The 13,705-nt window shown below is 52.4% G+C and overlaps 2 protein-coding genes; one reads left to right on the forward strand and one right to left on the reverse strand.

Annotated features, from left to right (window-relative positions):
* Window positions 1-7,367: 7,367 nt before the first annotated feature.
* CHC_T00007508001 (hypothetical protein) lies at window positions 7,368-9,930 on the reverse strand. XM_005711108.1 is given in 4 exon segments: window positions 7,368-8,088; window positions 8,089-8,570; window positions 8,598-9,375; window positions 9,658-9,930. 3 exon segments carry the CDS (start codon window positions 9,928-9,930, stop codon window positions 8,089-8,091), a joined length of 1,533 nt encoding a protein of 510 aa, XP_005711165.1. The 3' UTR covers window positions 7,368-8,088.
* Window positions 9,931-11,081: 1,151 nt separating this feature from the next.
* CHC_T00007509001 (hypothetical protein) lies at window positions 11,082-12,953 on the forward strand. Its single transcript, XM_005711109.1, has one exon. It carries the CDS (start codon window positions 11,082-11,084, stop codon window positions 12,951-12,953), a length of 1,872 nt encoding a protein of 623 aa, XP_005711166.1.
* The last annotated feature ends 752 nt before the right edge of the window (window positions 12,954-13,705 follow it).

The raw sequence follows: 13,705 nt of genomic DNA on the forward strand, positions 1-13,705 counted from the left end.
GCCACCTGCTTCCGTTCGGGTTTATCCGACGGCGGTAGTTGTTGTGCGGTGCTCCTCGAGGCCATCTTGCGGTCGTGCCTCGAGGGGGTTGTTCCGACCAACGCCACGGGTGGCCCGTCGTGGAACACGACCTTCCGTTGCGGTGGGAGGATCGCCATGACGTGGCCATCCATGAAAGTCGTACCGAGGATACAGTCCACGGCGAGGCTCGTGACTACCACGAACAGGACGCGCGCCACAAACTCACCGATTTGGACGAGCAGGGGGATTTCCCCTAGTGCCTTCATCGCGCGGTTGACGCGTCGATGAGCGCTGGGCTCCGAACCGGTTTTATCGATGGTCGCCACGCCTCGGCGACACACCGTAAATGGATGAGGTTCGGGCCGGCTCCTGAGTCAAGCACTGGCGTGATGGCGACCATCAACGCCTGCTTCTGACCAACCGTCGCGGAGATCTTGTAATTCTGTTTCTTGAAGAAACAGATGGTCTGGACTTCCGTTCGGTTATCCGGCTGCGCTTCCACTGGCGCAGCCGGATCGGGGGTGCCTAAGCTTCTGAGGCTGGGCACGGGGAGAGACGTCGTCGCCTCTACGGGTCCTCCCCGGCTTCCCCCGTCAGCAGCAAATCCTCGCGGGTTTCATCCGCGGCTTGCGCCACGTGGTCTTCGGTATGGTCGGGGTGCGGTTCCTCGACCACGTTGACGCCCGCGGGGGCCGTCGGACGCTGGTTTCGCCAAGCGGACGGCCCCTGGCGGTTGAACGGGGATCCCGGGCGGAGGCCTTGCTGGATGCGTAGCTTCTGGTAGTTGGCCTCTCGTGCCTCCAGAAGCTTGGCCCGCAGGCTCGCACCGGCAACGAAGGGGCACTCCTCTTGTCGGTGCGTGGTGTCAAGGCAGAACCGGCACAGTGGCGGTCCGGGAAATCTCCCGCCGGAGAACCGGACGCGTGGATCCTGCCCTTGCCTCCCGTACGGTCCTGTGTGCACGTCGCCAGAGTTGGCGGGTGGAACTGGGGCGCTCGCCGTCGAGGCTGCCGGCGACGGATAATAACTCGTCGGTGGCGAGCTCATCGAGGTCGGCGTGGCGGTTTGGTCCGTCACGGCCAGGATTGCTTCTTCAGCAAATCCCCCGGCCGTCGGGATGTCGGATGCCGACTCAACCGACAGCACGGGCCTCGTCCTTGCGGTGCGGTCAAATCTTCTAGCCGCTCCGGATGGCTCTCGGTGCGCCATGGCTGACATCCCCTGTCGACGGGAAGCCCGATTGGTTTCCCCGATCGCTTGCGCATAGCGAGCGACGGATTGGTAGTCCACATCCGGGTGCGTGGCGAGGTAATTACGAACCTGCGCGCACGTGGCGGGCAGTAACCCCTCGACGAACATGGACTTCAACCGCTTGTCGGAGAATACCGTACCGCAGCGGAGTGCCTTGTCCCAGAGGTGGTTACTGTAGACCTCCTCCGTCATGTTTGAACTCTGACGGAAGGAGGTCACGTCCCCAACCGCTTCAGAAATTACCTCGTCGGTAGCATAGGTATGCAACAGAAAGTTGACCACCTGTGGGTATGTCCGGAGCAGCTCGCGCCGCTCCACGTCAACCGCCATGGTGTTTCCATTGAGACGGGACTGGAGTAAGGCGTGAGCCTGCCCGGCCAGGTAGAATTGGAAGCAACACACGGCGGCTCCTTCGGTAATACCGTTGTGGTCGCACGCCATCTTGAGGCGTGCGTGGAATCCCAATACCGCAATCGGATCTTGACCGCTGAACGTCTGGGACCTCATCTGCACGTCCAGTTTTTTCCGGTAACGGTTAATGTGCCGCACTACTGTAGAGTCATAGCGCGAGCTACGCCGTTCCAGGCGGTAGGTCTTGTAGTTGACGGCCTTGGTAAACAGGTCATTGAGGGCCTCATTACCGTGGGCCGTCGCTCGTCGCTCTTCGGGGCAGCCCGGCGGTGTCTGCTCGAGCGACGATGCTCCTCATCCGACACGGTGTGGTAGTCTTCCGAGTCAGACGGGTCGTGCCGGTGCCGGTCTCGGCTTCTATCGCGGCGTGCCCTGTGGCCCCGCCTGCGAGAGTCTTCCGAACCGGATGGGTCATCATCGGAGGGGTATCCTCCCCCTCCGGCATCGCGGTATCGCCCGTGGCGTGCCTCGCGGTTATCGCGGTATCGCCAGCGGCGTTCCTCGCGGTCTTCATCCGTCCTGTGACGGGGGTCTTCTGCGTCGGAATACCGAGTGTATTCCGCTTCGGTCCTGTGCGTGCCGGGTGCACGTCTTCTGTTCAACCGGTACGGGTCCCGATTCTCTGCCTCGGGGAGCCCCAGGCGGTTGTCTGTCCCGCGGGGGTCGCCCGTACCGGCGAGTATGGGGAGGACATTTTCTGTGGTCCTCCTTGTAGCACCGTGAACGGTTGGGAGATAGATGGCTCTGCCCTCCGGGTGAGGGTCCATCCTATCAATCCCGGTACGGCGCCGATCGGATCAGCGATATTAAAGCTTGAGTCCCGAACGGTTTCACGGCGCGGCGCCGGCGGCGGTACCGCGCCTCCCGTTTCGGTAAATTTCGTGGCCAGACGGATGGCCACGGCGGAGCGAATAGCTCCCTTTAGAGCCAATGCGGTCGGAGATTTGTCCTCTTCCGCGGCGAGCGCTGCCACCACCTCGTCGCGTACGAGGGGGGCGATCTTCTCGTCCAGCAGGGCGCGGAGCGCGGTGTCCGCATGCTCCGCCACCAGTCTTGGTGCCGTTCGGTCGAGGCAAACCTGGACGACCTGAGGTAGTTCCTCAGCGAGGAAATCCTCCATCCAGGTTTGTAGTCGCGGGAGTAACGCGTCGTACAGTACTTGTACGCGGTTTCCACCACCAGCCGGTAGCCCGGCGGTGGTGTCCGAAACGGAAGGGGTCTTCTGACCCCTGGTAGACGGCGGGCGTAGCAGGGCTTCCGGATTGTCGACCCGGGGGCGCTGTGCGCCCCTGCCACCGCGGGTACTTGCTCGCCCGGAGGCGGTATCTTCTCCGGCGGAATCCGCACGGTTCATCGTCGATGATCACTGGCGATCGACGCGGTGATTTTCGACCTCTTTCAATCCGATCGGTAATTGCTCGCGCTGGTGATCCAGTGCGGGCTCAATCTCTGTAGTTATCCCCTCCACAAGAGTACGAAAGTGTAGTATAACTACCTTCGTCCCGACCACTCGGAAACGAGGGGGGTTAGAGGTAAGGGAGCGCGCGCCGCTGGGTAACTCACGCACGAACGCAAACCGTACGGAAGGACTGGAAAAGAGGGAAGGCTCACGTGGCCGGTGACGCGCAGCCGGTCAGTGGTGTTAGATCCGGACGGCCGGTCAGGAGTTAGGAGCCTGAGACTAAAAGGGAAACCGGAACGGGATAGCAACTAGCCGTAAAGGGAAGGGAGGCGAGTCTGCCTCCCGTTTACTGGAACGGGGCAGGGGCCCCCGGTCTTAACCCCTAAGAGGGACGCCGGGACACCTGCCCCGCTACAGTAGCTGTTACTTACTGTATACCAGCTACTGTGCTAAATTGGCTAATTTGTGCCATTAACTACTAATTACCAGTTAGCCACCGTACGGATTATACACGTGTGCCCGTGGCCACGATCCCGGCTAACGGTTGTGCCACGTGTTACCCGTGACCACGCCCGCTGTTACCGGCTGTCTCACGTCGGACCCTTGGGGTACTACTGTGCACGGCGGCGGGCGCGTGTACGCCTGCTCGCTACAGTAGCACCCGACCTCCCGCGCGGTTATCATCTCGCCGGGGGGTTGTGGTACGGAATTGTACTGCAATCTTCTTCGAATGAAGAAAATATTCACAGCGAACTGCGATGCCGCAAATCTTCTGTTCAAAAGATTGAAGGATGGTGATCTGAAGGGAACGGAAACTCCTCGCGCTGCTTGGGATTCCGAAACTGCATTCCAGGAATATAGCTTAGCAGTTTTCCGAACAAGGTACAACAAAATTAAGGCCTCTTTAGGACTCTCTGGGAAGAAACCGGGTAAGACAACCAACCCGTTTAAGTTCCCCAAATGCTCCTGTCTTCATTATTTTATATGGTATTTATATTCTAACGTAACCTGTTCTGCATAACAATCTTTGTATTTTGTGTAATAGGGAAGGACCTCGATGACGTTTTGGAGGCTAGGGCCCTAGAGCGGAAGTGCACGAACCGGGATGTGGAGGAGCGGGCTGTGCCACGAGATGGCCGTAGTTCGTTTGATGGTTCTGAGTCTTCCCTAGAAAACGAGAACGGAGGGGATGGGTCGGATGGTGTTAGTGGATGGCAGACGTTCAAGCTTCCTCATTTGTTCTATGTCTGGCTTGAACCGGTATCCATGCTTCGAATGCTGAATGTAGCTATTTTGCTTCCTGCTGGAATTGAAGAAGATGCGCTTGAGGTTGGGGTTGTTGACGATGGGTGCTGTCTGGAGGTCTCTGTTAAGTGGCTACCGTCGATGACGCAGTTCGATGTGCTTCACCGCAAGTGGTTAGATCCTAATTCCAAGTTGAAACTTGAAATGTATCATCCGATGCTACAGGCGTGCGAAAATGAACTCAAGAAAATGTGAAAGAAACAAAGCGATGATATATGGTCCCGCTGCAAAATTTACTTGCCTTTCATTATTCAGACCCGCGTGTCAGACGACGAGCAGCACCGTCTAGCTTTCGCGGGACTGAACGACTGTGTTGTGAATGTGTCGTTGCATGCGGCGGAGAACGAAAAGTACAGTGGGTCAAGTAGTAAGAAACCATTTCGGGAACATTAAATTGATATGCATGACTTTAAAACGTACATGGTTGTAGCTACAGTTGTTAGCATATTGAACAGCTTCAGAACTACACTCTTTCAGTTGTCGGGATCGTATTTTGTATCGCAGAGCTGGAGTGCTAAATTTGTTGGAAGAATGAAGCTCTTCATTTCATGGAAAAGAATGGGGTTGTTGTGCTGCCCCCTTTCCCTCCGTTATCCATTTTTATGTGAATAAGAGAATGATTATTTTGAGTCGTAAACTGTTTTATCTGGGGAAGTCGACAACCTGCAAAGTAAGGATCCCTGCAAATTTCTGAGAGCATTGAAGTTCTTTTAAATGTATGTTGAGTCCCATCAGAGCTACCCTCAGCTTTACTGCCGACAAAATAAGACGGCTTTGCCGAGCACTTATACCATACAAAGATCAAACATATCTTCAGATTGAGCCCGCAATTTTCGCAACAGGCGTTGCCGATGCGTATAAAGTGGCACGGTCTGGAGGAAATAACTGTAGCAGGTGCATCACAACTCATTAAATGCAAGATATATACATCACACTACTATGGTATATATAATATACGTTTGCAGCAAATCTCGTACTATATAGTACGAGATTTGCTGCAAAGGTATAAAAACGCTCATATGAGCGTTTTCAGGCTTTCGAAGAGCACATTTATCTAAACAGAGAGACAGTGCAACTATGGAGGTTTTACCCCAAAAGCTGAGTTCGAACTGACCATTAAGAGGTTTATGCTTCAATTAGAACGGTAAAGCAATTTGGAGGATGAACTACTAAATGGGTTTCTGAACAGCTTTTTATGCGGTTGAACGATTGGCGTATTACAATTTCCCATCATGTGTTTATCGTGTTTGAACAGAAGTTTCTTACATGTAATGGCAAACAGGTAGTAGGGCCTCTCCGAATCACCTAATCGCAATGCGACGCATCGGTTAAAAATATTACAAAGCTCTGCTAGTAAAGCATGAGATACATGTATGCATTTCTAAAAGGACGAACATTATATGCTATTTGCTGCATCGGTTTTAAAAGTGGCAGTTGTGAATCGTCGAGGACCCTGTCCGCGCTGTTGCTATGTACAGATTTACATTTATCGCTACTGCGAACGTTTGTAATCTATTGGAGCTCAACAGGGTCTTCATATGTCTCATAAGAATACGAAGGCTTCTGGAGCGCAAAACAATGTACAGGTGTACGAATTAGATTTATTTCTATTAGAGCATTGAGTAAAATATGATCATCGCTATATGGATGAACTGAAACAGCATGTCTTTCTACAGACTAGCACCCCACATTTAATGAGAAGCATATGTAGTGCTACGAGATGCAATAAATGTTTTAAGGGACACATGCATTTCTGATAACGATCTAATACCGTGTTTTTGGCATATATGTTCTTATTCAAGGATAGAGTCTTGAAGAAAACATGCGAAAAGTTATAGGTAACCGACATTAACCCAGGTTGGATATTTCTATAGTTCCGGATGTCAAGTGCCGTGGTAATGCGAACGAAAAGTTTAGATTTTGACGCTTATTACATTGAGAATGCTAACCGAAGCGGTATATACCTACTTAGTTTCTGGCGTACTGGGAGTTTTACGCAAACTCTGTCTGCATCAGGCTGCAATTGAGAAACAAGAATTCGTGTATGTCGTATGACTACTTTTATCGGTTACACAAAAACTGTTGAAGGAGACGTTGAGCTATTAGGAGTTTTAATCTACAATTTGATGTAGCATTGACATGGAAGTGCATACGCAACGTACCATCAAGAGAGTAAAGCACTATGTTGTTCTATAGATGGTTCCCTTTTCTATTCTTCAAAGGGAAAGCAAGGCTTGAGGCATTGTCTGGGAAGCCTCTGGGGTGAGGAGTGAGGTTCCTGATGCAGGAGAGGAAAATATGAATCGTTCTGTACAGAGTCCACGGTGGGGTCATTAAAAGATGGCATTTATTGTCCACTATTTGAAACATTTGCGAAAATCGGGGTTTCCCGCAGACTCCTGCCCGCTTGCAACCAAACCTAGCCGTCTGATGAGTGTTTCGACCACGGTAAACGGGAGAGCGGACTACAATCTAACACTTGAAATGGAGGCGGCTTAAAAGTAAAGATTACAACTCAAGATATGGCTCCTTGAAGATAGCTCTCGTAACAGCCTTTCACAGTCCGAAACGTCCAATAATTTAGGAAGAAACAGACAATAAACTATTCCATGTACAGTACATGGAAGAGGTCTATTCCATGCATTGGTTGAGGGATAAGGCGCTCAAAAAAATGGCAAATGTCTACGTCAAGTTATCCCCGGATGTAACGGGCAACAGTCTCCCCTGTAGCCTTAAGGCGACTTCAAAATCGATACCCGCTGGTTTTATCGGGAGCACAATTTCTTGAAAGCAAGAGGCAACGGAACAGGAAGCATAAAATTGTATGCTGGTTCACGCACATAGGGGAGAAAGCATTGCTCGACGGGGTCGTGCTCCCAAGGCCACTTGGATTGATCAGGAAGCCTACCTATCTGCCCTGATCTGAGCTGCGGCAGGGACGTCAGGTCATCATACGGTATGATACTATGAGCAGTGATGACAGCGCGGGGCCCGTGCCGACCAGCAAATTACAGTTTATTTATATCGTATGGGAGCGGAGCACTTCTGGTTCTGGATGCTCTGTTGCGTCCGCACAAACAGTGAGCACCATTTGGGTTTTCATCCAATCACTGCCCAGTCTTCAAACGGGCCGATGCATCTGATTTGCCACCGTTGAAAGGGCTTTCGATTCGAGTCACCTCGGCAATTTGTATGTTTCCGACTATACTTCGATCGATCGCACTCTGTGTCTGCACTTCACGTTTCGACAGACTTCTTGGAGTAAGTGCGAGACCAGCTAGGCACGGCAAATTGACTATCAACTTGCATCGTGGATGAAAGGGCTCTCCTTATCTCGTCAAGAACTCCGTCGCCTCGTCAGAAAGAATTGAGCTTCAAAATGGCTGTGATATGGCTCTCACCGAACTTATACTCGCATCACAACTGCAGTCGAGACTCGCAGCTGACGCACGGCCCACGAAGAAGAGCTCTTCGTGAAGCAAAACCTACGTTCTCTCTTTACGTGCAGTAACAATAGAGCAGAGCAATTGGCGCAGAGAATGTAGGGTAATAGAAATGAAACACAGAGGGGTGGAAATTTTAGGCCACCGACTGATGTCCCCACTCGTGTCCACTCCTGCGTGGCAGAAATCCAAAACAAGACAGGAACGCGTCCACGTCTCATTGGCATTTGATATTTTCGGCCCGCAAGTGAGGCCCTAAATGTGGGCACCAAATAGCGTTGACACAGATTCCTCGCGATGAACACGGCTAATGGTTTCAGCCATGAGCGTGCCGACTGAGAGCCTGGTAATACAAGAAAGTGATTCGTACACTTCCTGTTTCAGCTCGATTGAGTTAGTGACAACCAGCTCCTCAATGCAAGAATTCTGAATACGTTCGACAGCCGGACCCGATAGCACAGCATGGATACAGCAAGCCCGTACGCTCTTTGCCCCGTTCTCTTTTAGTGCGACTGCGGCTTTCGTAAGGGTACCAGCTGTGTCAACCATGTCATCGACGATGATGCAGTCACGGTCCTGCACTTCACCGATGACATGTAGAACATGAGCTACGTTTGGCGCGGAGCGTCTCTTATCAATAATGGCTAGGGCCGCATCCAGGAACTTTGCGAGCAGGCGAGCGCGTTCCATACCTCCTGCATCGGGTGATACAATGACCAGTGGATTGGGATTTGATGCTCGAATCGCGCGATATTCTTCTGAACCATTGATGTAATTAACGAAGACGGGGAGTGCGAACATGTGATCGACGGGGATATTGAAGAAGCCTTGGATTTGGCCGGCATGAAGCTCGAAGGCCAAAACGCGATGAGCGCCCGCAGTCTGTATTAGGTCTGCGACGAGACGCGCGGTAATGGGAACACGAGGGGCAGCTTTTCGGTCTTGTCGCCCGTATCCGTAATACGGGATGACAGCTGTAATACGTTTCGCTGAGGCCCTTTTGAGGGTATCAATGATGACGAGCAGCTCCATGAGATGATCATTGACCGGAGGAGACGTGGGCTGAACGATGAAAACATCTTTGCCACGCACATTGTCCTCTATAGCGACGCGAGTTTCGCCATCGGAGAAGCGGGATACGACGGCGGAGGTCATGCGAACTTTGAGATGTGAGGCGATCTCGCGAGCCAAGACGGGGTTTGCATTGCCAGCGACGACTCGAATTTCGTAGTTGAGGGCCTTATCGAGGTCCATGAGGTTGGTGTTGCTGTGAAAGTTTGAAAGAGAACCATTGGTGTAGCCAAAAATGGCCGGTTGGTTTGCCTCCTCCGGGACTTGAGCACCTTCCTCCGGCTTGCGAACGGTCATGGCGGTTGGGAAGGGGTTAAGAGAAACAAACAAGAAGACGGTAAACGTACAGTCGGAAAGTCGGTTTGAGCTCAGTACGAGAGGGAGAACAAGGAATGTGTTCGCAAGAGGAGACGTGCGAAATGTTTGAGGCTGAGCGCAAGGATGTAGGGGGTTCGTGAATGAGCAGCGAGTCTAGAGACACGGAAGGAATGCAAGAAACGGATGGATGACCAGGCGTTCTAAAAGTGCACCAGTGTTGGTTGACGAAGTTTGGTGGGAAACAGAGCAATGTATATACACACGCAGGGTGTTCAGCGAGGATGAGCGGGCAGGGGACGTCAAAGAGGTGAACTCAATCGTAATGGAGGAGGGCAGAATTTAGAATAGCTATAAGGACGGGGCGGCCTGTCAGGCGTGAGAGGTAGCGAGAAAAGTGGTTTACTAAATGGCGGAGGGGCGAGGGCGGGGGAGGACGCCGGGCGGCGGGGAGCGAGGTGCACAGTTGCGGACGGGGGAGGTGGGTGCATGGGTGTCATAGCGTGGTCGTTGCGTGTCTGAAAGGTACCTAATTTTTGTTGTTTTCTGGACTTGGCCCGGCAGGCGGGCCACGGACGGTCGTTTATCATACTGCGTTTTCAAGGCCCCAGCAGGTTTCGAGCCGCCGCCCCGCCGGGCACACGTCGCTGATCGTGAACTTGATTTGGCACGGACCGCCTCCGTCCCAACACGCATATATCTCTGATGCATGAACACCAGGTCCGTAATCTTAACCGCCTTGTACAGTATGTTTTCGTTCGTGCAACCTGAGTTTGTCTTACACTTTTTGCAATGTAATACCGAGTTCCACTATTGTGAAAAGGTCTATTTGGTGGGAAGCACTGTACTGCATGAGACAAACTCAGTACTACCCTTCGAAGGGTACAGGTACATGCTCGAGTGTGGAGAAATACCGGGGGCTAGCTAGTAATACGGCTTGGAACGACTGGCCCGTGCACCACAAGACGGAATGTCGCGCTCGGGACGACATACTGTACATGTCTACCTGCCGGTGAGCCATTTCTGGCGGCGAGACTTGGCCGTGCAAAATAGACCGCCTAAGCCCCAGACACATCTGCCCCAAGAGCTGCTTAAAACATCAACGTTTGATGGTACTGTATAGATTACAGTAATAGGGTTGTTCACTCGCTTTATGCAAATGGTATGTGTTGTACGCCCCTCTATTGGATGTTCTGCATATCCAGATGCATTTTAGACCAATGGCTAGGGCCAAGTGGCTCCCAAATATTCATGGCGCAACCAACCGGAGGCTCTCAGAATCCCGTTGGCCAGGACCTGTAAGGTTCCATGCACCTTTAAACCTTTTTTTCAAAACATTTCACTTCCTTGGCCTGACAGCAGCCTCTTAGTAAGAGGCAACAGCAGCCACACTTCAGGGCCTGGAGCGCAACAGAGCTAAGACCCCTGAACTTCAGGCTAAGAGGCTCTTACCCACGCTCCAGGCCCTGAAGTGTGGCTGCTGTTGCCTCTTACTAAGTCGGAAGTTCAGGTGATCAGCCACCAGTTAATTCCTTTCCGAACAGCAGAGCGTACTACACGCGACAGGTATGTAGTACACGTTTGAAGTGATGTGAGACGTGTTTACACGTGTCGGCGGCAAGAGGCGATCAGCCACCAGTTAATTCCTTTCCGAACAGCAGAGCCCGATGCACACTGAGGCCTGTCCTGGATCTCCGACCGAAAACGACCTCTCTCGATGTCGGTTCATGCAGGGAAAGGCAAAAGGCAAAAGGGCCATTGTCCCCCTTGACGCTTTGCACAAGCCTTGGTCTGCGTACCAACCAATTTCTGACCCGCACAGACCAGTATTTCTCTCCAAACCCGCATCTTCTCGCAACGCAATGCCTCTCCCCCAAGCTTTCATCCCAACCGTCCCACTCCTCCGTCTACGCTGTCCCCGCTCCCATGCCCGCCGCCGCTCCCGCTCACGAACCTCTTATCTTATGACTGCCTCCCCACAGTCTCAGACTCCCTCCCCACGCTTAGAAGCCTTCCTGAACAGTTCCGAAGAAGGCAACCCCTTCCTTGGTTTGCAGCGTGCCGACGCAGCCTTTGCCGCTCTCAAGTCCCGCACCCGCACCCCACCCAAATCCCCCCCCTTCGTACAGACCTTCCCCACTGCCGTTCGGGCATCAAACGATGCCCCCCATTTCGACGTCCTTGTCGCAGGAGGTACCCTAGGCGTGTTTTACGCCACCGCTCTGCAGGCCCGTGGCTGGCGCGTCGCCGTAGTGGAGAGAGGGCCCCTTGTCGGGCGGACGCAAGAATGGAACATTTCTCGGGACGAACTGCAGGCCTTAGTCGTCAATTCGGTCTTGTCGGAAGACCAGCTCGCGAAGATCATCGTCACTGAGTTCACAGAACCGGGGCGCATCGGATTTGCATCACAGGAGGGAGAGCAACGGGAGCTTGGAGCAAGTGGTGTGCTCAACATCGGGGTTGCCCCAGACAAATTGGTCGCGATGGCAAAGGACAATTTCGAGCGCATCGGTGGCGTAGTCATGGAATTTTGCAAAGTGGAGCAAGTTGAAGTGGGACCCGATGCCGTCAAAATAAGTGTTGGAAAGCGGAAGAACCTTACCGTGAGCGGTTCATTGGGCGCAGGCGGTGTGGGTCTAATAGGTACTGAGGAAGGTGGGGAGGATATGTCTGTGAGCGCCCGCGTGCTCGTCGATGCCATGGGTGCTTTCTCTCCGATTGCGGCGCAAGCGAGGAATTTTCGCAAGCCAGATGGTGTGTGCATCACAGTGGGAAGCTGTATGACTGGAGATTGGCCCGCGAACGAGACTGGAGATCTTATTTATTCGTTCCAGCCGATTGACAAGAGGAGATCTGCGCAGTACTTCTGGGAGGCGTTCCCAGTGGGGAGAGAGAAGGCCGCAAGGACTACATATATGTTTACGTATGGGCCGTGCGCCGAGGGTAGACAAAGCTTGACGGAGGCATTGGAGGACTATTTGGAGTATTTGCCAACATATCAAGGTATTCGGATGGAAGAAATGGCGTTGAAACGAGTGCTTTTTGGGTTCTTTCCGTCGTACTATCGCGACAGCCCCACTGACGTCAAGTTTGACAGAATATTGTCAGTTGGCGACGCAGGGGGCCTTCAGTCTCCAATAAGCTTTGGTGGTTTTGGGTGTTGTTTGCGGCATTTGAGTCGCATCTCCGGTGCTCTTGACGAAGCTCTGCGCATCAAGAATGATTCACTGCTGTCAAAGGAAAAGCTTCAAACGTTGCAGTGGTACTTACCTTCCTTATCCGTGTCTGGGTTATTCAATAGGGCCATGTCTGTACAACCGGGTCAAACCACGGCAGGCCCGTTGTTGGACGAGTTTGGTATAAACGAGGTTTTATGGTCGAACATGAAAGCCATGTCTGATCTTGGCGAAGACGTTCAACGCCCATTTCTGCAAGATATCGTCACTGCTGGTGGGTTGACTAAGACTCTAGCTTCCATGGCTATTCGGAATCCTGTCCTTGCTATCAAGATGACCCCGTTTCTTGGACCTTCAGAACTGATATCATGGAGCGGACATTTCTTTGCCCTTATCAGCTACTCGTTTGCCATACCTGCCCTCCTCGGTGTACGCAGTTTGTTGGAGAGAACCAGTGTGCTCTCGGATACGCAACGCTTTCTTTTGAATCGTATGATTGACACAGCGATATACGGAAGCGGAAAGGATGCTGAAATCCACTTCAACACGAGATCTTAGGTAAAGACAGCCTCTAGCCGACGATATTTTGGAGAATTGAAAGTCCAAATTGGGGCTTAGGGCATCCCCAGTTCACACAACACATTTTCGTCGGGGTTGCACATACTCAAAACCCAATCGCTGACCAAGCGGAAGAAAATACGGGCGTTTTTGGTTTCGAAGTTATCTAAGATACGGTTTGATGGTTGCTCAAAAAAGATTCTGCTACAGACATTTCTAAAACGACCGGGAAGGACATGTAGGTCTCAAGAATATATCTTTCCTTCCGCAACGCAGAAGTCAAGTACGGTGGCGTCGGTATCTTTCTAATTCTTGCCGAGAGAGCGCAAGTCATGAAAAAGCATGTTGAAAAGTGACCTCAATGTAGGACAACGGTCAGATTGACACTAGAGAGAGCTAAGCTCCGGCACTTTCCCCATCTCTCAAACTTTTGGGTTAATCAATCAACTGCTTCTCAATGTTACCAACAGCTTCACCTCGCGGCGAGTCTGCGCACCTTCGATTGAATTTCCTTTCGCGGCTCTGGCAGATTGATACGCTTGGGGCTCACTCTGCTCGTTCCCTAGATGTTCTCAGCGATGTCACCCGACGTATTGCGTTTGGCGACTATTACTCTTTGGCACTGTCTGGTCCGCCCTCAACACCTTATAAGCTACGCTAAATGGCGCACCACCGCCACCTTATTCTTGCGCGAATGTCGTGACGTGCCGCGGAAGGTTCGCACCCACTCCATGTCTGGTACTGACATCCAC

The sequence above is a fragment of the Chondrus crispus genome, genomic scaffold, assembly GCF_000350225.1.
Source record: "Chondrus crispus Stackhouse genomic scaffold, scaffold_76, whole genome shotgun sequence".
NCBI classification, from domain to species: domain Eukaryota; phylum Rhodophyta; class Florideophyceae; order Gigartinales; family Gigartinaceae; genus Chondrus; species Chondrus crispus.

Coding starts and splice junctions, on each gene's coding strand:
- CHC_T00007508001 (XM_005711108.1), bottom strand. CDS start 9,930: ATGCATCAGAGATATATGCGTGTTGGGACGGAGGCGGTCCGTGCCAAA. Junction 9,376..9,657: donor CTCGCTCCCCGCCGCCCGGC/GTCCTCCCCCGC, acceptor CCGTGTCTCTAG/ACTCGCTGCTCATTCACGAA. Junction 8,571..8,597: donor CTTCGTTAATTACATCAATG/GTTCAGAAGAAT, acceptor GCGCGATTCGAG/CATCAAATCCCAATCCACTG.
- CHC_T00007509001 (XM_005711109.1), top strand. CDS start 11,082: ATGCCTCTCCCCCAAGCTTTCATCCCAACCGTCCCACTCCTCCGTCTA.